This window comes from Etheostoma cragini, chromosome 12 (genome assembly GCF_013103735.1).
Source record: "Etheostoma cragini isolate CJK2018 chromosome 12, CSU_Ecrag_1.0, whole genome shotgun sequence".
In the NCBI taxonomy this organism is placed as follows: Eukaryota; Metazoa; Chordata; class Actinopteri; order Perciformes; family Percidae; genus Etheostoma; species Etheostoma cragini.
The window spans coordinates 3,710,947-3,736,221 of NC_048418.1; the positions used below are offsets into that span (position 1 = coordinate 3,710,947).

A 25,275-nucleotide genomic window follows, 5' to 3' on the forward strand; every position below is an offset into this window, starting at 1 on the left:
GCGGATGCGTCGTTGAGTCAGTTTGTGCCGCCCCTGGCTAATTATCGCCAAATTGCCTCTTTCCGTTGCAATCAAACTGCCTCTAAAATTCCCTTTGCGTTCTGTACCAACAGTAACATACACTTACATTGAATCAAAGTTAAATCAACAGCATTGGCGTGAGTTTATCTCCAGAGACAGTGAGAATTAGAATGACCACGCTGGACACCTGCATGAAAATGATTGGACGTTGCTAATCAGCGGGCAGCCCGGCCGCTGATGAACGAGCTGGTGATATAAAGCATGAAATGAAGCAGCTTGTACTGGCCAGTGAAAGCTTTTATTAGCTTTTTGCTATACTGTACCTACATATACATTTGTACAAATCTTAACATTGCAGGATTTTTCACTCACATATTTATACTACAATCCTAACTTAATGTCCATAGAACCCACACACAAAATAGTGTCAAGACATCTAAACAGGGCCGCAGATACAGTGGGTCTCCTCACATTAAACTGCATCAACATTGACTGTATAGAGTCCTTTATATACACTGCAGAAAGGTTGTTTCCATTCAAATTCATGTTGAAATTAACGTAGCAGAATGGTCAGAGTGGAAGCCATTTTTATGTGTACCATTGCCATGGTAACGTATACACTTCCGTATTAGTGTGGCGCTGTGTGCGATCACGTAATGCTTGTATCATGTGGACGTGCTGACAGTTTTGTTGTCATTACTTCAAATTCCTCACGGGGCGACAGAAACTATGCACTATAGCTTTAACGCGTATTGCCACCATGACAACTAACAACAATCGCAATTTTGTTGTGTACCAATCAAATGACCACGGCCAACAGTGCAATGGCCTTTCTATCCATTTTATTTAAATGGCTGTGACCAAATGTTGTCAACTGCTTCACCACAGAGCGGTGAGCAGGAATAATCTTTTTAGGTTGGATTTTCCATCAGCGACCACCCGTCTACAATTAGGCAGAACGTTGGAAAATGATGAGAAAACAGGTTCCAGGTCACATGTAGTCTTTTTTTTAGGAAAGACTGGGAACACATTGACATGTTCAGAGCAGGTATCTGACCTGACTGCAAGGTGCCGGCTGGAGTGGATCACTTCAAAAGGGAACTGCTCTCCTGCTGCTTCACTAACAGACATCAGAGACAAGAAAAGAGGAAGAGAACCAGATACAGTAGGGATGCGGTGCATTCAGGTGACCAAGCTCAGGAACACCAAAGAAGAAGCAGGGACCATTCTAAAGTCAGTGTCCTACCGGCTGATGTCTCGTTAGTACTTAGTTATGCTAATTTGACAGACCACTGCGTTCCAAAAATCATTCCTGAGTTTCTAAGTTGAATGCTTTAGGGAAACAACTAACGATTATTTCCATAGTCTATTAACGTGTCAATTATTTTTTTTGATTAAATGTTTGGTCTGTAAAAATATTTCACAAAGCCCTTGACAACATCCTCAAATGTCCTCTTTTGGCCACAATTCAAATATATTCAGATAACTGTCACTAAGAGCAAATATTCACATTTCAATAGCTGGAACCAGAAAATGTAGCATTTTCTCGTCAAACTTAAACGATGTATCGATTATCAAAATAGTTGGCATTTCATTTTGACAAATGATCGATTCATCTTTGCAGCTCTAGAACGCTGCGTTCAAGGGTCATTGCACTACATTTACACAGACTGGATGCTTGGAAGCTGACTCCTCGCTACAACGCACAGACAACTCTTAAACAAGAAGATATAGGAGCTTGTCTTGAATGTTACTGCAGCATTTAAAACAGGGAAAACTCGTGTTGGTGCCTCATTGTTGTGGTTTAGATAAAGCACTCATTTGCTGTGTTTTTTTCGTAACTATATAAGATATATTTCAATCATTTATCTTTGTACATTTACTCTTTTACCTATATGTAATGTCAGATCAACTGGAATATGGATATAGTCAAAATATCTTTTTTTTTTATAATCAAAAGAAACTTGAATAGCAGAATTGTATTTGCTATATAAAAACACTTTAAGGGAATCAATGCTATGCGTGAACAATATAAGGGAATTAAACTAGTTAATTATCAGAGCAGACACTGGTGTTAGACTGGGAGCTCTCTATTCCAACTTTATGTTTTTACTTCCTTTTTATGTCTTTGTAGCAGTGACTTGACTATGATTCTGTTTGTGTTCTTCTAAAGAGACACTCATTAAACAAGTTTCATACGCAAATAGAAATGTGTCCTTTTATTAACTGAATTTGAAATGTTAGTCATTTACTCAGCTTGTTAGAATAAAAAAACGAAGCACTTATATAACCACATCATGAGAAGATTAAAGTTTTGCACAAAAATCTCAATATTAACATTTTCAATTTTGCTTGAGTTTAATCTCTTACTGCCAAATATTCATTTTCAGAATTCATTTGCGAATGCGTTGAAGCCGTTTTTACGAGGGTGATAAAACACACAAATGACTAATGTTCTGTATTCCAAATGTTTGGGGGTATTAAAGAAAAAAATTGTGGCTGGCATATGTCATATATTGAAACATTGATTTTATGCATTGCATCAAACACTGCAGTACTACATAGTACATCAGCAACTCCCCGAATGGAAACCAGGAAAACAACATGTATTTGTCCTATTAGGCAAACGTGAGAAAATGTCTCAAACCGGTTGGAAAACCTACAAATGTGAAGCAAGGGCTCTAGGTTAAAAACCTGATCTAATAGAATGCATGTATGATGTAATGCAATGGTCGTGGGATCAACCAATTTTTTGTCCTTAATGTCTGTTATGCAGTTTATTATACTTTAGACTTATTATAGGAACTGTAGTCTCGCTTTGCCAGACCTTCCTCCACAGTGCTGCGGATGAGGGTCTGGCTAGTCCACACAGCATTCTGGGATGGGGGAAAAACGTACTCGGGTTTATTGGCATTTCTTTACACCAATCACAATCGTGAATAGCCAAAATAACCTCGGGAAGGGACTTGTTTTGGTTGAACGAGTATCTTCAAAAGTAGTTTTGGTTGTGCAACAGAAAACTCAGATTGGACCGCTAGTCTAGGATTTACCCTGCAGAGATCTTAGGAGCAGTTAACCATAGTCCGCATATAAACCGGAGTTTAAAATTCCAACTGAATAAGGTGGAAGGTAACAGACATCCAGCCGAAAAAAGAGTGAAGGAGTGAAACTCTTTAAAAAACAACCATGCCAAACAATGTAATATGCATTAACCGCAAAAATGTTCAAAAAATGAAAAAAGGCACAATTGTCTATAGTGAGGCTCAAGGGTTAAGCAAACATGGAAACAAAGGTTTAAGTGTTCCCATAATTTGCATGGCAACTGGGCAAACTAGTTCTGTTCAGGAAGATGATTAAAGCTGTTAAACTGATCTTGCGGTGAGATTGTTTCCGATGGATCATTAGAGTGCAGCGTTCAGGGCCCGAGAGTGACTGATAAACGGACACACCCTGCCGGTGGTAACAGACAGCTGGAACATTGTTTCATCAGTGACACCTGGAAACACAAACGGGAGATTTACTCAGCTCTGCTTTGTCCAAACAAATGACTCAGCTGCAGATCTGCCACGTCCCAATATAACGCTGCTTGTGACCCTGGCTGAAAATAACAAGAAGTGGCGTCAGCTGGGTGTGATGTAAAAAACCAGCGGAAGTCTCAAAATGTCTGGCGCTTAACAGGCTCGCAGAGTTCCTTATTTCTCTGGTCAAAGAATAAAAAATTCAAATGAATAAGTGTCTTATTATTTATACTGTGTAAATAAACAAAGAATTAACAGAACACATCATTCGAGCAGAATCTCTGGTCTTAAGGTAACAAAGTGTTTTTTGTAAAGAAACGGCGATGCTATAGCAAGAGCAGAGTGCGAGATCTGTTCCGTTGTTTTCAAATTAATGCTATCTTTCAACTACTTAAAAATAATGTTTTTGCTTAAAATTGATATCACGATTCTCTACCACGATTTTTTTTGACCATGACAAAAAAAATTGCTCATCACGATTAGCCTGTAAACATAGAGGCCTCAATGAAGAGAAGGGAGAGCATCGCAGCACTCGGGAGCACTTTAAAACCTATTTCTATACAGTCAATGTCTAAAACTCACAGAAGAAAGTAGTAGCGAGATGCAGTCGGCTCGTAAAATTAAATGAAAATCAAAGTTTAAAAAAATGTGATGTTATCGTGAACAGGGTGAATTGAGATCGCGATTTTATAACGATTACTTGTGCAGGCTTACTTCCAACGTACCTGCACCGAATAATTTTGTTAAATTATTAAATAAATAAATAAATAAAAGAAAGGACTTCGACGTTTAAATTGTCAAGAGGGACAAGGATTTAATCCTGTAAATAGGGCTGGGCGATATGGAGAAGACATCGCGATATTCCTGAACGTACAAATATACACTGATACGATGTTGAAGGGTTGACAATTGGTGCTTTCACAAAATATTTTTAACAGTGAGATTTTAGAAAATATAATCATGAATACTGTGGGAAAGTTTCAAGTGAAATTGTAGAGAAAAAAACAAAAAAAAATCTAGCTGTGCACCGGCTATGTTTACATGTACGCACAAAAGTAGTGTGATAAAACAAATCCGCAATTCTTCAAATGATATTCCCTCACAATGTTTCACAACCGATTTTCTGAGAAAATGGACTTAGTATGTGCATGTTTTTATCAATTTGGACAACGTAATTGTATATCACAATATCTCGATATGATTTCATCCCGATATGATTCACATTGAAAGCCCATAAATTATCCTAGTGAATTATTGCCCAGCCCTAACTGTAAACATCCAAATGTATCGTAGTTGATTTGAATCGGGCTCAGTCGGATCAAGTGTGACTCGGAGTCTTACATTTTGCTGGATAGATAACGTTTTTGTGAACTACATTCTGTTTTCCTGCAGCTTCCTGTCAGGGAGCGCTGGCGTTCATTTTCTCTTGGCAGCTGTCCCACAGGTGGAGCAGTCTGTTGTCTTTGTTGGCGCAGAAGTCTGTAAAGTCCCTGAGCAGGCGGTCGGCGAGCCTCTCGTCGCCCAGCACGCCCGTCCTCCAGGCCTTGGTCAGCATGGTGTTGTAGGCCCAGTAGTAACCGACCCGCTCCTCGCTGCCAAACGGCCCCTGGCTGTTGGAGTTGGTGGAGTTCCTGCGTCTGCGCGTCTGCCCGCTCGAGTACTTCCTCTTGGAGTACGGCAGCTGCAGGAACACGGTGCCTGACCGAAAAATAAAGAAGCAGAATGAAGCTTGTCGGCTTCCAGGGAGCAGCAGATGTTTGGGTGTGTGCTTTTTTTATGCCGTGATGGGACCAACCTGTTACGTGGATGTACTGGGGCTTGTTATCGGAGGGGAAATTAAAAGCAGAAGCCGAAAACTTGTCGTGCACAAAGCCAAATCTGGTTAAAAAAAAAAAGAGCACAACATTTACACATTTGCACATTGTAACTCAGAAATTCAGACACCATATTTGGCCAGGACACGGAACTTTGCAGGTCACTGATTTATGGCAAATGGTTACATTTGTGCCTCATTCCTGAGCACAGAAAATGATACATAAATAATACGGATATTATCAAGAATATGTCACTCAAAACTTCATTTAATTTAGTCAATAAGTTCATTTGAGCCGTTAGGTAACCTGATGATCCCAGTTACACAGCTAAAGGCGGTTTTATGCTTCTGCATCCAATCGACGGCGTACCCCTGCAGACCCCTCAGCGTCACCGCTAAGTTAAATGTGTAACTTCGTGTTGAGGCGACGCAGCCCGCAAGGACTGTGATTGGTCAACTCGTCCTGTGTGAGAGTGCTTCAAGCAGACTACTGTGGGGAGTAGCAACATGCTAGTTTACTGACATCAGCTCTGCAAATAAACTCAGACACATTTTGGTTACAATGAGGTGGTTATCCATTTGTAGTGTGTCTGTATGTTTTGAAATTAGCACTTTACCAGCAAGCAGTACTTTGGGGGCAGCTGTGCTAAAGTTTGCTTTCTAACATAACAGAAACTGGCAAATGGTAAATAAACTTAGACCTATTTTCTGGTTACTAGGTTAATGGATTTTACTGTGTCTATTTCTCGATACCTTTTACAAAAACTAAGCAAGAAAACGCCAGACAAATAAGATTAATATTTAACTATTTAATAGTCTATGGGGTTTGCCATTCTTAGTACTGTTTCGGCGGCGAGCAACACAGTCGACGCCCCCTAGTGTTATGGCGGTGAAACGCAGGCGGCGTAGGAGCGATGGTGTAGGAGCAATGGCGTAGCTATGGTGTAGAGTTGACACAGAAACATATATATATATATATATATATATATATATATATATATAACCCACATTATAACGCTTTGGCTGTGTGGCTGCCAATTATAAGGTAAGACAACTAACAGCTAGCTTAGCAAATGCTTATCCAGGAAAAACTACTGTGACAAGATAGCTCTTAGCCATGTTGCAAGCTAATGAAAAAAAAAATTGTGCCCTGTGCTCACCATGTCCCGTTGTGTCCTTGGGATTGAGAGACAAATATAGAAATGATAACATGACATAAAACCACAACCACCTGTACAGTATGGCCTCCTGGAAGAGCTGCATCCTGTCCCAGTACGTCTCTGGTTCAAAACCTGGTTGATGAATTCAAACGGACAGATGTTGTGAATGAGCTACGGGTACACATCCCACACATGAACACAGCAGTTGGTCAGACGGCTTCTATACCTTCGAACAGGTTGTCGCTGCTGTTCTTCAGCAGACAGTGGATGTTCAGAGGGATGAAGAGCTGCGCTCTCAGTGGATCTCCGTACAGGTACGACGTCAGAGCAAAAGGTACCTCCAGCACAGGGACCAACAGGAAGCCGCAGGACGCTGCTTTCCGGTGCCACATTTGAACCTGACAGATGATAACTGATTAGAAAATGGCATATGGAATTACAAGATACCATTACTTAGCAGACGTTTTTCCGGTCTCGAATATTCAATCTATGTGGCCAAATACATGGATAACTAAAAAATTAAATAACATAACATACAGTACATTAAAAGATCTATAAAACATCCCGGGAAAAAGCTTTTTTACTCTTCTCCCAGGCTTTTTTAAAATAACAATTTTATTTATACAGCACTTTTTAAGCAATAAGCACAAAGTGCATTTTAAGAAGAATTTGTTTTAATACATATATTAGAACGTGAGAGCACATATTTTAAGCAGCACTGAGCCCATAAAACAAGTACAAGATAGAAGAACAAACGTATGGAAATGCATCTACTAAACACCAAAATTACAATACTAATCACACATAATTTCAATATGTATGACAAGTTCAGATAAAAACATCATTAAATAATAGTATAAAGAGGAAATATGCAGTGATGCAGTGATGTAAAGTGTAGTCCATCTTGTTAACGTGAGTTTTAAGGAGACACATTAAAGCGACAGTGAAGTCTGCTGCTCTCACACTGAGGGAAGGCTGTCCCAAAGCCGAGGAACCATGACCAAAAAAACACGGTGGCCCTTTGTTTTCAGCCATAATTTCCATAAAATCATCTCTCAATGCAAATCAAACCAGCTACTAGGCCAACTGAAATAAAACCATGCAAATATCTAGGTATGGTTAGGGTATGTGATAATGGGGGTGGGGGGTTAATTCAAAAGGCCAAGGGAGCTTTATCAGGATGCATAGTATGGATGAAATAACTGGCCTTCAAAAATAAATATCTGCCTGCCTCTAAAAGAATTTAACATGGGGGTTTGTATACTTATGCCCCCTGTATTTTCAGGATGAACATTTATTTATTTAAAAAAAAATATTGATGTCCTTAAAGATTGGATTTTCCTCATTTTTTTAATTACGGCATTAAGATCAAGTCCCAAAAGATGATTTTTTGGTCCTCTTTTTAGTGACGTAAGCAGGGGTTCCTGTACTCATGAGCAGCACTGTAGGGGTCTGGCTGGGCTGAGGGTTTAAACGTTATCAGATATAATCAGGAGCCAGACCAAGGATGACCTTGTATATAATTAATACAATTTTAAAATGTATTCTGAATTGAATTGGAGTGATATGACAGAACCGTCTAGATTTAGTTATTAATCTGGCTGCTGAGGTCTGGTTCAGTTCAGTGTTAAACCTGTCCCCTCTGTAGATTGTTTTTAGGGGCCCAAGGAAAGATGCTCTTAGGAAATGTGATATGTGTACATGATTTATGTACTTGGTTATGACAATGCACATGAATTAACCTTTTCCGTAAATACGCCAGTGTTAGCCTGATGGCAAATTTTCAACTGTAGTCCTAGTTACCCAGCATTCATGTCTTTATGGTGGGAGGACACCAGAGCAGTCGGAGGAAACCAACACAAACACAGGGAGAACATGCAGACTCCACACAGACAGGCCCTGCCCGGACGGGGGATGGAACTCTGCAGTGCCAACTTGCTGTGCCACCGAGCCACCGTGCCACCCACGATCTGTGCCTTCCTCATACAATATTAAAAGTTTGAAAACACAAACACACACAGCGCTCTTCCTCATTCCGTTCACCAAATTTCAAAATCCTCCATGCTATGTTTACACCCTAGGACAAGCTATACTTGTTGAAATATTCTCCTGTATCTTGTATGTACTGCAGTTTCTGTTGTTACCACAGATTCTAATTATTCTCTAAGTCAAGACGCTGTTAAAGCAACCGGGAAAGATAAAGAATTTGGGCTTCTTTTAGTTTTATAGGTTGATTTTACAGTGTTAAGGATTATTCTCTTTGTGTGAGCTTCAAACTTTTCTGAGTTGCTTCATTGATCCATTTTCCAGTTCCTCAATACTTTCTGCTTCACTGGCTGGCACACAGCCAAACGAGTTCCACTGTTGTTTCTTTGATTTGAAAAGCCTCTGTGCTTCCTGTGTGACCATTGGGTGTTTTTGGAAATGATCTGGTTGATCAGATAAGGGCCCTGGAAGCTACACAGTGGCAGGGCTCCACCAGGAGGGGAACTCCACCCATGGCGCACATTAAAGTGTGTTTACAGGTGTCTGTGAACCCTTCTGTGTATAGCTGTATAAAACCTTTCATGTCTTCAGAGGGAGCTGCACGTAATCTGACAAATGTCCTCGAGCATTGTCAATTAATTTATCGTTGCAAGGGCTGTTAACTACAAGTTTGAAAATAAAAAAAAGGAATTAGAAATTCAACAGAATTCTGTGGCCTGCTCCTCATCTCTGCTTGAGGCTAGAGGCCACATGAAGTTTTTATTTGAGTTGCATTGTGGGTAATGTAAGAGACAGGTTTTGACAAGGAAAAAGAACGCATGGAGTAAAGAAGATGAAATCTCTGATTCTGCTGCATTTTGATTTTCAGTGGAATACCAAAATTTAAAACAACACTATGTCACGTTTAGCTGCAGCTGTAGTTCCAATGACACAACCTGGAGGGGGACCGAAGGGGGCAAAGTTACTTATTCCACTTTCCGACCAGGTAGTTACAGGAATGTAGTTATACGTGTCACTGCTCGATGTAAGACAAGTGCAGATTTAAGTCGTGCATGCTCAGATTTAAACGGTTTACGGCATAACGTGTCATACCCAATGAGAGTTGAGTCAGACCGGCTCTGGTTGAGTGCATAAAAATTACTTTAAACAATGGGGTCAATTCTTAATGTAAACGTCATCCTGGTGCATTATAAAAATATTTGAGGGTTGTTTTTTGCTTGTACAATTTATAACAGAAGTTTTCTGAGAATCTCTTTTATATCCAAGCTAAATTGGTATTAGGAGTAGCTGAAACCTTCCTAACCTAATTTATATTGAATCAAATTGAAAACGTAATTGAATGGGAACCATGTGAATCGGAATCAAATACCCAGTCCTACTGTTTACGTGTGAAGGATAAGTGGTGACCCACTGACAATCAAGCAAAAATAAATATATAAATAATATAGACATCTAGTTACCATCTCAAAAAGCACTGCAGCAGTGACAGCCATCCAGTGCAACTTGATCTCAAAGGCACAGTTGAGGGAGAAGTTGCCGTGGTAATAACAGCTGCACCATTCCGTTCGGTCACTGCGGTTGTTAACGTCCACATCCAGAGTGACCGTCTTCTGCTCCGGGACTGTAGCAGCTGGGGGACAGACAGAGGGAGGGAGGGAGGGAGGGAGGGAGAGACAGGAGGCACAGGAAACAAAAGAAGGGGAGATGGATGGCATGACGGGCAGGCAGAAGGAGGAGTGAGTGCAGGTGGTGAGCAAGGATTGACACTTAACTGTGATCAGTCCCACATGAAGTTTAAACAGCATTAATGTCTGCATTATCCCAGTTCAAAGAGAGGTTTCCTGGTATAATAAAGAGCTGTTAAAACAAATAAGCTTACGGATGCAGTCAGTGTCAAATAAAGGATTTTTCGATCCCTATTTCCATGTTTTTGTGTCTAAGTGACTATTTTCTGTTCTATTCCATGTTGTATTCCTTCTTGTTGACACTGGAAAGGGGTTACTTCAATCTCGTTGCACAGGTATTGCACATGTGTATATTGACAATAAAGTCATTCTATCTATGGTAACAACATTGTCTGAAACTCTTCCAGTATTAAACAAGATTGCTGCAGTCCGCAGCGGAGAAACAAGCTGCCACGTAACATTACTGGGAACTTGCACACTCAGTTGTTTTGCCACTGGCATGCTGAGAATGTTATTCTAAATCCCAAAGCTAAGATCTAAGCCCAGAATTTGATATCGCCCAACCCACCCCACTCTAAACTCTTAAATAAACAGTAACTTTATCATTGTAAAACACTTTATTTACAGTCTACAGAAAAGCCCTTTTGGTTTATCTTTCCACTGTTCCAGCAATCACCACTCTAGTTTGGTTAAATTAACCCTTTAAATCACCCATTTACATGTGAAAATAAGTGAAAGGTAGTGAGTTTGGTGATAGCGATTTCGGAGACATTTCTGGTTAAATAAAAAGGATCTTATTCTTTAACAAAAAGGTCTCTCCTTGTTGTCAGACACTTAGAATAATTATCTGAGCCTGTCAGAGGAAGAAATGCATACACAGTGCTTCTTTGGCCTAAATGATTACACTGCAGCCCAGTTCAAAGCTTGCCAGTTACAGCGTTTCTCGCTCAATACCGGACCAGTTTTTAAAGATTTCTGATCACATAAGTCACTAAGACACCAATGCATGGGTTCAGGAGGACTGAATACCAAAGTTACCCTTAAAGACTATTACCAGGAAACCAGTCCAGGGTGGCAGATAGCAAACTGGGAAAGCAATTATCTTGAAAAAGTTGTTGCTTTAAAAGATGCAAGCATTCTCAAATAGGCTGAGGTCAAAGTTGACAAATGAAGCTTTGAGCGGTCGCACATTGCAAGAATGGAGCCCAACAGAAACACTGTCACCACCTGCTGTGTTATGATAGTGCTTTCTGTTGAAAAAGGCCAGGAGGAGAGCGGCAGGTGAGGACATTGCACACCACAGCACTACTGAAACCACAGCCACTAACACCACAGCATGCACTCAAAACACCACATCACCTAGAACTGCTCCTGAGTCGTCTACACACTAAGACTACGTTTACACGCGGGCGGCTATTTTCATAAACGGACATTTCAACTTCTCCGGTTAAAGAATAACATATGTCAGCTTTCAGAAAAATGTTCATTTACATGTACCCGTGTCTATATGCCTAAACCTCCGTTTGTCTCTGTTTACATGCAAACGTGAAAACAAAGATTTCCAAAATCTCCACTCTGGCCGGAGTTTTTAGAAAGACTCGTTTTTTTTTTTTACACGAAGGGAAATGTCTCCGTTTGTCAAAATAACTATGTGCGTGTAAACAGGGCCTAACTTCACAGCATGCGCTATTTGGATTGTGAAGGTGGAAAAAACGTCATGACATCAATCCCTGATGTTGCCACATGACACAGCCACTGTGGACAGACTGACTAACAGCTACACATGCACTACACGCTGGAGCTGTTCAATGCAGATCTACAGTCCACCATCAGGAGCACTGAGTCCAGTGTCGCTGTCACACAACAATGAGATGATGCTGATGGACGGTGATGAAGATGATGTTGTGAAATGTTACATGGAAGCGGTTCTGTGGTGATGGAAAGAACCCCACTGTGTAAGTTTGAAAACGTTAAATTTGTTGTAACGTAAGTTAGAATGGTGAGTGGATATGTGGTTATTATGTACGTAAAGTGTTCATTATTTTTAGGTTTATATATTCTTTTTCATCTTGGAAGTTATTAGTGTTTATTTAGAATATTAAATAGAAAATTGTCTTTGTAAAACACAATCTTTTTTCTTTCTTTTTTTACTTACTGCATTTTTTAATAAATTTTGTATTTAGACTACATAACACGTGCAACCGAAAAACAAAGAGCTTTAGGTAGATGTGGATGATGGTTGTATGAAAGCATGGGGGCTCACTTGAAGGTGCTTTGTACCTTTATCGGTCATATCAAGTATGGATATTGGGCATGGCAAACTGTTTTGACAAAATGTATGCATACTGTATATAATCAGCAGCAGAAGCAGTAAATCAGACAGTTTAGGATTTCAGTTTGTATTTTCAGTTTCTTTGACGCCACGTGACCAAGAGCACTTAATCAAATGCACCCTCTCTGCCCTGTGTGACATGTAACTACTGGAGCCAGGCATCTCTCTGAGGTAGACCTGTGTATGATCTGGATCAGACTAGATAATGGAGGAGACTGTTGTTCCCATGCAGTGTGGGCTGGGCTGGGAGGATTGGGCTGGGTGTACCTAGCAGTGCGGCGGCCTGGCTGCGTCCCCCAAAGCTGCGGCTGAAGGAGCTGTGCCTACTTGCGTAGGAGGCTGGCCGGCTGGGCAGCCAGGGCAGGAGGAAGGCCGGGAGGTCGCAGGGTCGCCGCTCCTCCAGCACAAAGGCCACCTCGAACCACTTCCTCTGGAACAGAGCAAAGTCCTCCAGTGCTGCAGTAGACCAACCTCCAGCCGCCGCGGTGGGAAGCTGCGAGGTTGGGCCTGCAAAGGAATGGACAGCCAAGAATGTCATGACAACACCCACTGAATTTTATATACTACCAATGGCATGGATTTATTTATAGATCTATACAAATACGAGCTTGTACAGAAATGTTTGAGATAAAAGAGCTATATGGCCTGTGAGTGCATTTTAAATCCATTCACCATCCTTCTCGTCTACTATCCTGTAGAAGTAGAATCCGTAGACGAAGGTGCGCATGGCATCTCCAGAAGCGTGGGCCACCACTCCTTCATCCAACATTTTCTACACAAACCACAAAGACAAAAACAGTAAAAAAAAAAAAAAACTTGCTTTTAACATTCAGTTTTCATTAACTGAAAGAGTACAATGTTTTAGCATAAGACCCAAGTTGTAATAAATCCTTTGAACCATTATGAAATATTCCTTTTACATTTTCAATGAACTTAAAGGAAAGTTGTGACATACAACTCATACCTGCATGATATCCACAGCCATTCCTTGCGTGGCCACACCGTCCACATTGTTGACCAGCCAATGTACGACCTCTGCGCTAATAAAGCAGTTGAGTGGCAGACCTTTCTGCTCCGGCAGCAGCTGTACACCTGTCCTGTTATACCAGAAAGCACAGACACAAAGAACTAAATGAAATACAGAAGATGTGTTCTTGTAAAAACCGTACCCAAGAGTCTGTTTCCGCAATCCATCTGACTGAAAGACTGACAGAAACACACCAAACCAAAAACATAACCTCTTTGGCAGGGTCAACAAATCTTACGTGGGATGTTTGATGGCCTCCAGGATCTCCAAGAGGGTTGAGGAAGAAGACAGAGAAAGGGCTCCCGACTGCCCACTGTGAACAGATCAATTCAGGTTACCGTTCAGGCAGATTATCCTAAAAGTTTCAGCATATTTACTGGTCAATTTGCAATGAGTAAAACATATAATTTCATAAAATTAAAATATCTATAATTCTATTTTTCTGCCTAAAGTATTAAACTACTATAATTCTCTTAGAATCATTCTCATGTGCTGGATGTGTATCCCTGCGGTACACAGAGTAAAAGCTTACCTGGTGTCTAAGGTGCTGCTGCTGGCTGCAGCCTCTCCTGCTGGCTGTGCTAATGCTGCTCCAGCCATCACTGCTGGCTGGACTCCTTTGTCTGCAGCCTCGCTGGCTTCAGCGGGAAACTACACAGTAAGGTTTTGCCAGATTACCAAAAAGCACATTTTCTCACTTGAGTGGTATTCAGCCATGCAGACGATTTTATTCAGAGGTGGAATGTTACTAAGTACATTTACTCAAGTACTGTAACAAGTACAGATTTGCGGTACTTGTGCTTTACTTTTCTTTCCATGCCACTTTCTACTTCTACTCCAATACATTTCAGAGGGAAATATTGTACTTTGTACTCCACTTCATTTTTCTGACAGTTTTAGTTTCTATACAAAATTAAGATTTATGCACACAAAAGACTAAAATACTACATTTTCTTGTATAAATATTTCAGGTGTGGGGGAACTGTCTAAACAGCTTGAATCCTCACAAAGGTTCTATGGATTAAATGTGATCCCGGTGTGAGAGTTCAGTGTCACTACCTACCATCAGGCACTACACTACTGGGCACAACGTCCAAACACAATAAAAAGGAAAACTGGAATATGATGAGGCACTGCAAGTCAAACATCAGCTCAGTCCCACATAGAGTGTTTCTGCACACCATGCTCATGCAGTAATACAGAGTGAGTTAGAGGAGCTATAGCACATGTGGACGTAGACACACACAGACACACAGACACCTTCAGGGATGCCCAGGGACCTCGTTACTGACCTGAGAATGATAGATGTAGGAGGAGCGAGGGCTACGTATAAAATCCAAAATAAAGGCAGCGTCCTGTGAGCACACAGGAAGAACATCAACCCCAGGATCAGACACCCAAAGCCCAGCGACCGGAACAGAACAGAGCACGGGGAGAAAAGCGGATGGGAGGAAAGGAGAGAAAAGCAAAAGCCCCACACCAAAGCACCAGCAAAGAAGAACCATTTGTTGCTCATTCAAATTATTTAGATGTGTCAGCTAAAGCTAAACGCTCCACACACATAGTATAGATGCTCACCTTGCGAGGACTGTCTACATAAGTGGGAGCTGTGGCAACACTTGAGGGGTCAGTGACGGCTGTTGAGGGCTTTGCCTGCTGCTCCTCCAGAGTCCTAAGAGGAAGCAGAAGAATTGTAGTTAACACTGAGATTCATGGCTCCAATGCAAACAACATGTTGGTCTGCAGTCCCAGGAGACACTCACTTCTGGTTTTGATCCATCTCCAGTAAGGCTGATAAAGCTGATGTGCCTTTCTTGCCTTGTGGGGGCACCACAGGCTCGGTAGGATACTGAGGGAGGGGACTGGTAACTTGCAGTCCTTTCAATGGTGTGCCCTTCTGCTATGTGAAAAAAACAGAGTGAAGGAAATAGAGGAACATGTCCATTACAGCACCTAAAGATACTGCAAATAAAAACCTTTAAAAAAGAGAAAGGTTTGCCTTGTGTTCAGTGGCTGGACAGCTCCCCCTTACAGATAAAGTTATTACTGTCCCAGAAAAATGCTCAACTTAATGACTTTTAGCCAATAGTTCTTAATAGAGAGCAAGGTCTTTTGGAGACTTTATTTGCAGTGCAACTGCAACAGTAATCTGCTTTCAGGATGCAGCAGTGACACATGAAAAAAATTATAACATTGGGAAAGAAAAAAAAAAAAATCACAATTATATTCTAAATACTATCACATGACATAAAGAACAGCAACAAATATTCCTAATTTTTTAGTTGATCAACTTACTATGGGCTTTGTTAAATGTGTGTTTTTATGTTTGCACCATAGAGTAGCACTTTTAATATTACAATATTATAATATGTACTTAAAATGACCAAAAAGTCAATTCTGATACTAAAGCACAAGTCTCAGGTTCATAAAATATTAAAATAGAATGTATGCAGCCTGAAGTAAAGCGTTTACAGCAAAGTGTGAGGGAACAACAACTGTAAAGGTGTTTTTATGTACAAACGTGACGTAAACTAGGAGAGCCTCACTCTGATGATTCTATCGGAGCGGTGGCGACGCCGGATACGGTTGAGACCCTCCAGGAACCGGATAAAGCCATCCAGCAGGATCCAGTCCCCGTTGCCACCCATCCCAGCACCTGCTCCCTCCCCATAAACATCCCAGTGCCCCTCCCCGTCTGCCACCCGCCTAGCTCCTCCGGCGGGCAGCAGGAGGAAGCGAGTCCTCCAGAACTTCAGAGAGTCTATCAAACTATGGAGGCAGAAGAAAGGCAGAGCATCTGATAATGATACTTCTTCCATTGTAGTTTAAATGTTATAAATGCAATAAAAAAAACATTGTATATACATCTACATACAAATATTTCATATTTGGCTTTGATTTGACCATTAACAAAACAACAATACACATGTTTAGGCTCTGTGTGAATACTTGTGTGTACCTGAAGTCCTCTGAGCCAGCAGAGCAGATGTACTGGTCCAGGTAGTTCCACTTGTATTCCTCCAGTCTCCCATGGCCAAACTCCACCCAGCAGGACACAAACTGAGCATCAGAATGTGGAGGACAGAGGCTGTAGCTGTACTGGATCTGTGCTGACTCATACTGGTACCTAAAAAGCCAGGACAGCCATCCTTTAGCCCAATATGGTTATAAAATAAGAATTCCTTTTGGTTGTCAATATTGCTTTTGGAATTTTCCCCTTTTATTAGATAATGACAATAGAAAGCTGACAGGAAATGAGGAAAGAGAGATAGAGGATAGAGATGCTTGGATCAATCAATTCATTTATTAGTTGTCAACTACTAAATTAATCAACTATTTTGATAATCTAGTAATTGGTTTGAGTCAGTTTCTATGAAATAGATACCCTTTTCTATTTGGGAGGATCAACACAGCAAAAATGCAGAATTAACTCCTGTGTTAGGTCTAGCCAGATGTACTCACTTGGGCAGGTAGCGAGTGACAGTGATTATCTTGTCTTTCAGGCAAACTTTATGGAAGGTCCGGCCCATGCTGAGCCAATAAACGGTCTCCTCCTCCTCTGCTCGACGCAGAGAGACCAAACCTGAAAAGCCAATAAGAAATAGCACACCTACGGTCACCATGGGTCTTGCCTCGCACAGCCAGACCATTCTCAATGATGCTGTGTTAGCACTGGAGAAAGGCACTCATTATCAGTCTGCCAAAGGGAGGGGGGGGGGGGGAGCTGTGGCTTGTAAGTATTATTATTTTGTAAACCACTCACAATTGTCTTGAGCAGTGACAGCAACAGTGCCATTGCCAAATTAGTGTCGGGAGGGAACATTTGCACATGGGGAGACAAGCTACGGCATTAAAATGGCTAATCCCTACAAAAGATAAATTATATTTTATATTCTTTGTATACCTTTACAACAATTCACTGAAAGAACAAAGCAGGCTGAAAAGCAATTTTACAGTGAATATCCAATAAGCTAACTTTACTTTAGACACATACAGTACATTCCACAGCTAAAATGCAACCGCTTAATGGAGCAGCTGCAAGGCACTGTGGGAAATGAGAGCGGCATAAGGCAGTTTGCAAATCAGGGACTACAACAAGAAATGCATACTTAAACTTCATACAAAAAGTTACACATTATTATCACAAACCAAATCTGAGAAATAATGTATGATTACATTTTGATGTGAGAACACAGTGGGCAATCTGAAAATGTCAAAGATTTGAAATGAATACAGATCAAATATAAATGACATGAAGGATTAACTTGCCTCGGGAGTAAAGAGGACTGCTGCCAAGCGGTGTGGCCACAGCGGGCGGAGGTTTCCTGTTGTTGGGTTGGACGATGATCTGGTAGCCCTGCATCAACCTCTGACAGATAAACTCCTCAAACACCTGAGAAGCACTCATCACTGGAGCTTCATCTTCCCGCCTGGAAAAGAGACAGAAGCATAAAAACAGATTAACACAGTCTGTCGCTGTGCTTCTCCAATTTGTGGCCGCTTGCTCTACCAGGTGAGCTGCCCAGGGCTCCCAGATTCATTTCAACAAGAAAAATCAACTATAAAAAGGGAGGGGGAGGAAAGAGATTTTTTAAAAAGTCTCTCAGATCCCCAGTGGAAATTACATCCTTAGGCATCTGAATTTATGAATAGCTGTTGAGTGTCTAAGCCCGTTAAAGCACAAAGTGATTGGCAATAGACTAGTTTATAACCACAACGTCCCACTTCTGGGATTGCTGCCGGAAATTCGACCGGATTTCACTCTTTTTGGCCGGATGTCTGTTAACTTTTGCTTTCTTTCTTTGTGTTGGAATTTAATACTCCGGTGGATTTATTAAGACTATGGTTAACTGCTCTCTGCAGGGTTAATCTAGACAGCTAGCTAGACTATCTGTCCCATCAGAGTTTTCTGTTAAAAGGCTAAAACTTTTGAACGCACACATGTTCCACCAAAACAAGTTCCTTCCCAAAGCTATTTTGCAGGGGCACCGTGGCTCTGCCTTGTGCTAAGCGCCACCCATGACGATTGTGATTGGTTTAAAGATATGCCAATAAAACAGAGCAAGTTTTTCTCCTATCCCGGAAGGCTGTGTGAACTCACCCGACCCTCTTTCGCAGTGCTGTGGAGAAAGGTCTGGCAAAGCGAGACTAGCTATAGCAATCTACCTCTCCAGGTCACTGTGCGGCAGTAGGTCGTAGCACCCTTCGGTGTAGTCGTTCTGTAGCGCCTGGCGGTCGGGGAAGTAGTCGGTGGTGAGGGGCAGGCAGGCCGGTGTGGTCAGAGACTTCCAGTCCACTCCCACTGTGCAGCAGAAGCTGGGCACTGACGGGGGCGCAGACAGCAGCAGGGCTTCAGGAGCACCCACACAAGTGCACACACACATACACACAAACAAAAAATCCCCACAGCAGAGACAATGCATGTACCCACAGTGGAGAGGTACATGTGTGTGGGTGCGGGGATGGACATATAGAGGATGGTGGAGCACAGTGGGGTGATAAGTAAAGAAAGAAGGGAAGAGGATGAAGACATGAAGAGAAGAAAATAAAGAGTGAAGATGAAGATACATACCAAAAAAAGACAAGAAAGTAGAAGAGAGGGGAAGAAAAAACACAACGTGTTACTTTTACTGGCCTCGTCGCCTCTGCTGGTGATTCCTGCGGGGCCTGTAGTTGTTGTGCAGTGATCAAACATGCAGATTGTGGCCCTATGGCAGTCTGTGATTGGCACCATTCACAAGAAAGCAAAAAAATGTGGCCTGGGCTCGGCAATGGTGTGAGCTGTATAGTGACTGTGAGTGAATTTAAGCAGAGAAATCACATCATGCAAACATACAGACGGTGAGCAAACCCTCTTAGATTTGTTTGACAGAAGCACCAATTTACAATCCATCAAGAGAAATAGACTATGCATACCGCCATGCAGGGGTGAGATGTACACACCTATAATATATATAGGTTATGGGGAAGGAAAATTAATGGGAGTGCTAATTAATTAGAGAATTTTAACCTGGTAATATTTAATAAGAAGAATTAAGATCATCAGAAGGACCAGAGAAAGAGAATGAAAAGAGTCAGACAGGGAGGAGGGAGGAGGAAGGAGGAAGGAGGAGGGGTAACCCCTAAGCCATATGACCTGTAAAGAGTCGTTTATACCTGCAACCCCCCGGAGACAGATGCCCAGAGAAACCTGTCTGCCAAAGATGAATAAGCCCTCACAGGTAAAGACACCTCTGAAGGTTTATTACCAATATCATTTTGGTGATTAGGGATATCAGCCTGATTCTGGGGCATGGCTCCATGACAATGTTTGCGATTTATGAATTAGCATGTTTTTGTTTTCTTAGGGGCAAGATGGACTCACTTGGATCGGCACCACTTAGGGAAAAGTCTTCAAATGTGGAGCCGCGGTTGGTTAGAGTTCCTGTACAGAGACCTCAATTAAAACAAAGAAAGAGCAGCACAGCTAAATAGCAAACCATCTTTTTTTGTTGTTGATTGTTGATTGAAGTTTCCATGAGTCCCACGTAATGTGTTAAAATGTCTTGTTAGGTCCGTGCAACAGTCCTTTACTCAAAGAGATATTTCATTTACTATTATATATATGACAAATCCTCACATTTGAGAAGCTGGAACTTGCACATTTATGGCATTTTTGCTTAAAAATGACTTATATGATTGACCTTTTGTAAGGATGGTTGGCAAGTAATTTATTTCTATCATTACAGCTCTTTTACATAGCTTTCCTTGTTAAACTGAACATGGCCCCATCATCATTTTACTTAAGGCTGACCTATACCAACAGTGTCTTAGTCTGCCTGTTAATACTTTCTAACTTCCCTATTCTGTATGAGGCTCTCAACCAAAAGGCCTTTGGTTCCTACTGAAGACATAAATCTTTCACAAATATATAGTTGCATTTTTTAAAGACTTAGTTATTTCCTAGTTGGCCAGTTTAGATCTAACAAACATTACTCAAACTAGTAGGGAAATACTGCATTTTTTGGGGGCTATTTTCAGCAGCAGATAAATTAAGTGAAGATATCACCCAGTCTAACAGTTTGTCTCATTTATAGAATATGCCCAACCTCCACTAATATAGATTTTAACATCTTCATTACTTAATTTAAAAGAAAATCACAAAGACCATAATGTGCCAAAAATCTGGTTTGCTTCTTTTGTCACTCTAAATGAAGTAAAGGTACAAAATGTATACTATATAATTAATTGTGTCGGGAGGACATTGACTGTGAGTAGGCATATCACCATTGGTGTTGTTGCTACCTGGACTTCCAGTAAACTCTCCCATCCCTCCAACAATGTAAAGGCCGTTCTCTCCTGCATGCCTAGAGGCTGTTCGCCTTCAAGAACAGAAAAATAACAAGCATTCATCTCACTGTCTGTGCTTCACACAGGGCTGCTAGATTATGGAGAAAAAAAAATCCTAATCACAATTACTTTGGTCAATATCGACATCATGATTATTCTTTCTGATTACTAGCAGATCTTTTGGAAAGATGTGTGATTTATTGGGGTGCGATCACAGGAGGCTTGTATCATGTGGACGTGCCATCGGTTTTGTTGTCGTTACTTAGAATTCTTCATTGGGGAGGCAGAAAGTACGCACTATAGCTTTAATACTGTACATTTCATGTGGAACGTTTTGAATTCCCCTTCAAAACACAAGACAAAATAAGAGTTTACTACTGTGTGCAAAATAACCTTTGTCCTCGATTACATTGTTTTTGTGACTGCAAGGAGCCAAAATCGACATTACGATCAAAGAGCCTTAAGCTTAATGTCCTTACAAAGGAAACTTTTGTTTCTCGTGGTAGGCGTGTCTTACCTTCCAGTGGCTTCATGATAGGCCAGCTCCAGCAGCTCAGCGGAGGTTTGGGCGGGGTCTCTCTGCTGGCTGCCCTGCAGTTCCGCCATGTTCTGTCTGGTCTGGTGATGAATCTGGATTGCCTCTCCAGAAGGTCCTGAAAAATAACATTCAGTGCAAATTCAGTCTGGTGCTACATATGCCGTCTTAAATTATGCAAATGAGATCAATCACTAACATAATGCCTGACATAGCGGATATTTTACAACATATTAATTCTCCTCCTTATAAATATAAAAATGTACAAAGCTAAATGCTCTACTAAACTGTAACTGCTATTACATGTGGTACCCATTAATGTTGGCAATAAGGATTATATATTATTAAAAAAAGAAAAGGTAAAAGGTACTTTACTGTTACATACAGATACATGTAGCAAAATTCATTCTCTGCATTTAACCCATCCCTCAAAAAGCAGTGGGCAGCCAATCCCAGCGCCCGGGGACAAACTCCAGATCTAGGACCTAGTACATGTTGGTGGGGGAAATCGGGGCACCCAGAGGAAACCCACGCAAACATTGGGAGAACATACAAACTCCACACAAAAAGGCCCAGAACAACCTGGATTCAAACCCAGAAGCTTCTTGCTGTCTGGCCACAGAGCTAACCATTGGGCCACCATGCAGCCTTCTATCCCGTTAAACCGCACATTATTCTATTCCACAATAGTGAAGATTTAATTTAATTGAGACATTGTTAACGGATCAAACAGATAGAATTAGTACTGTGATATTAAATAACTCAAATATTGTGGTATAAATGATTTTGGGGGATCATTCTTGGGGGTTTTGGAACAAAAATCCAGAATCATTTGTAAAAATAAATATTACTCAGATGCCTACTTCAACATTTATATGACAAGATCACAGACAAAATTGAATCATAAATCACAGCCTCTACTGTATATTCCATTGAATCATTACCCACTTGTATGTTATATACACACACTTATCAGTTTATTTGGTACATTTAGCTAAAAATAAATTACTTACTAGATCACTTTCATTTTTTTTGGGTGTGTTGTTAAAACTGTTTGACGGGTGTTGATAGAAATGTAGTATAGTTTTGGAGGCTGCAGTTTGTGGTGCTCCTGAACTGTACTTTGTTACACTGACAGTGTCTCTATTTTTTATCACCCCATTTATATCAATGAGGGTACATGGTAAATTCTACCTCTCTGTATAACGCAATTTAGTTAAACACCACAAACTGATCAAACATACAGGATTTTCAACTCACACCTGAACCTAAGGTCCAATAAATTGCTGACTGCGTGCGCATGTTTTCAAAACGCTGCGTGTCCCCTCACCAACAGGGAAGGTGTGCATCCAGCGCCGCCGGTTGGAGGTGAGCTTCATGGGCATCCTGGATGGGGTGAAGGGGTTTATGAGTGCTCTCTGAGGGGTGTAACCTCCTGGACGGATGTGCAGGGTGGACTCAGCACTTCCCACTGTGAACCTGCCCGGGGCACTTGAGTCCCGCTGTGGGTCCATCAGCTTCTCCAACAACTCTGAACAGCAAAAAAACAAAAAAAATGGGATGGAGAAAAGAGAGAGATGCAGCACACTTTATCACAACCCTTGTCAAGGTTTCTGTAGGTTTTAGCCAAGTATCGCTTAACTTGCACTTCCCCATATAGCTAAAGAATAAAGTTAGTTTCATGTCGATGGTACAACCTGAAAGTCTACAACATTAACACAAAAGCTGATTGGCTGCGATCTAAGTTGCAGGTTGGTCTCATTTGTAATAGTGATACAGCAAATTCTATTTTGAATAGCTTAAGAAAGAAAGAAAGTTTGGGGTCCCCTGCTGGAGCTGCTGCCCCCGCGACCTGATACCTGATGGGCGGATGAAGATGGATGGATGGATTAATAAAGAACTACAACTCCACGGAATCAAAACAATCTAAAGCGCCGTGAGAGCATGTCAATGAGCATTAGAGGTCTTTTACATGGATGTAGGAAAACTAGGACCGGTTTAAAATGATTTAAGACCTAGAACACAATATTTTAGCAAATTTTACACTATTTATTTTGGGGGGGGGGGCATTTTTAGGCCTTTATTAATTTTTAGGATTTTTAAGGCCTTAAATTTTGATTCTTAATTACTTACTTTTTAAACCCTTTGGAAACCCTGCTTGTACCATATGCTTTTTTCCCTTAAGATCTAGAGGAGTTACCTCTGGTGCTGGTGTATCCCAGGGAGCTGCTGACTTCATACTGTGCTGGAGGCACGCGGGGTATAAGCAGCATGTTGGACACAGTGCCCAGACTGTCATCAGAGGCCAGGCTACGCTGTTCCTCCGGACCTCCAGAGCGAACAGGCGGGGACGCGCCTATGCCTGCACTGATGTCCACCGAGCCCCAGCTCTTCCTCCCACTCATATCTTTGTCTCGACCCATTCTGAAAGACACACAGTGACTTTAACCAAGCTAAAGGTCCATATGGTCCACAAGAAAGGATAACTCTGCCCTCTGTGTCTGATGGAGCGTAGTTTAGTGTTGGGGAAAGCAGAAAGATACCTGAAGGTAGTGCTTCTCTGAATGCGTGACGGACCAGGCAGTCTGAACACCTGAGCATCATAGGCATCGTAGTCCACCTGAATGGGCAGGCTGTTTTCAGAGTCCTTTGGAGAACAGAGAGCTGGAAGAGAATGAGGATTATCAGGGTTCATTCTCTGGGCTCCATGAATATCTGTACCATATTTCATGGTAATCCTTACAAAAGTTGTAAAGCCATTTCACTAGAATCCAAAAATGTCAACCTCATGAAGAAGTCAGTGGATCACCAACGTCAATGAGATTCATACTATGGCAACCCTGAATGTCTGTGTAACATGTAATTCAATCCAGTAGCTGCTGAGATGTTTCAGCGACAGACAGACTGAAAGGCTGACACTTCCATCACTAGCATGCCTAATAAAAATGGAATTTAAAAATAGCTTGGAGAGATAAAGGGTCACAACTTACTGTGGTCCTTGCTGCTCTTGAATTTCTCAGCGTGGAGCTAGAAGACAGGTTATTTTTTAATAAGATGTCAAAACATACAAAAAAATCATTTTCATTTAATTAAGTCAAAGAACAGGGCTGCTGCAAAACAAGAGTTTATGCACCTTGCGTCCAGCCAGTTTGATTCGGGGTGTAAAGGAGCTACAAGAGTTCTGACTTTTGGAGGTGTAGAAGCTGCAGGCATGGAAGAAAAAGATGCAAGCAAGAAATACGTCAATTGATTTCACTTTTGCATAGAATTTAAATGTACCATGATTTATCAGTCATGTTGTTTTACCTGTGGTTAATCCAGTGAGGAAGGTTATAGTCGTCGCCCACACGAGAGTCTCCGGGCGTCGTCCTGTTGTGCAGCTACAGAGAGAATGACCATCAGAAACCAACAGAGTTTACCCTAACATTATAATGCTTAAGTGCAGCCCCCAAACTGTTTTGGGCATCACCTAAGCCTATTAAATGTAAGATAAGATAAGATAGACTTTATTAATCCAACCCTGGTGAAATAGCCTTGTTGTTAAACCAATGTGAGTATCAGAACTACAGTAAATAAATTATTTTTTGCAGATCTAATTATTGTAGCTGGTCCCCAGTGGACTTCTTTAGCAAATTCTGTTTTTAAGCTTTTTGAGTGATATTTACTTATTTATTTATTCATTTATTTATTATCTGCTCTAGGTGTCCAACGTTTTAGACACAGATATGGTAATAGTAAAGGTGCAAATTAATGTGAAATTGCATTTTTGGTTATTAAAAGGTCCCATGACGTGGTGCTCTTTGGATGCTTTTATATAGACCTTAGTGGTCCCCTAATACCATATCTGAAGTCTCTTTCCCAAAATTCAG

General features: G+C 41.2%; 1 protein-coding gene across 11 annotated transcripts in view; it reads right to left on the minus strand.

Annotated features, from left to right (window-relative positions):
- Positions 1-4,889: 4,889 nt before the first annotated feature.
- The window catches only part of depdc5 (DEP domain containing 5, GATOR1 subcomplex subunit), a 27,126-nt gene continuing 6,740 nt past the window's right edge, over positions 4,890-25,275 (minus strand). For 4 of the 11 annotated variants that reach the window (XM_034887901.1, XM_034887900.1, XM_034887909.1 and 1 more), the window contains 27 exons: positions 24,713-24,786; positions 24,540-24,609; positions 24,397-24,433; positions 23,950-24,070; positions 23,607-23,830; positions 22,737-22,937; positions 21,389-21,524; positions 20,809-20,903; positions 19,907-19,966; positions 18,709-18,892; positions 17,812-17,972; positions 17,005-17,125; positions 16,502-16,669; positions 16,089-16,311; positions 15,306-15,442; positions 15,121-15,214; positions 14,835-14,897; positions 14,075-14,193; positions 13,781-13,855; positions 13,480-13,612; positions 13,188-13,287; positions 12,783-13,022; positions 9,959-10,128; positions 6,739-6,910; positions 6,584-6,644; positions 5,335-5,417; positions 4,890-5,237 (listed from right to left, as the gene is read on the minus strand). In XM_034887901.1, coding sequence (XP_034743792.1) covers positions 4,939-5,237; positions 5,335-5,417; positions 6,584-6,644; positions 6,739-6,910; positions 9,959-10,128; positions 12,783-13,022; positions 13,188-13,287; positions 13,480-13,612; positions 13,781-13,855; positions 14,075-14,193; positions 14,835-14,897; positions 15,121-15,214; positions 15,306-15,442; positions 16,089-16,311; positions 16,502-16,669; positions 17,005-17,125; positions 17,812-17,972; positions 18,709-18,892; positions 19,907-19,966; positions 20,809-20,903; positions 21,389-21,524; positions 22,737-22,937; positions 23,607-23,830; positions 23,950-24,070; positions 24,397-24,433; positions 24,540-24,609; positions 24,713-24,786 — 3,621 coding nt within the window. In that variant the 3' untranslated portion in view covers positions 4,890-4,938. The remainder of the gene's footprint in view (positions 5,238-5,334; positions 5,418-6,583; positions 6,645-6,738; positions 6,911-9,958; positions 10,129-12,782; positions 13,023-13,187; positions 13,288-13,479; positions 13,613-13,780; positions 13,856-14,074; positions 14,194-14,834; positions 14,898-15,120; positions 15,215-15,305; positions 15,443-16,088; positions 16,312-16,501; positions 16,670-17,004; positions 17,126-17,811; positions 17,973-18,708; positions 18,893-19,906; positions 19,967-20,808; positions 20,904-21,388; positions 21,525-22,736; positions 22,938-23,606; positions 23,831-23,949; positions 24,071-24,396; positions 24,434-24,539; positions 24,610-24,712; positions 24,787-25,275) is intronic. The other 7 variants (XM_034887911.1, XM_034887902.1, XM_034887905.1 and 4 more) reach the window with 6 other exon arrangements.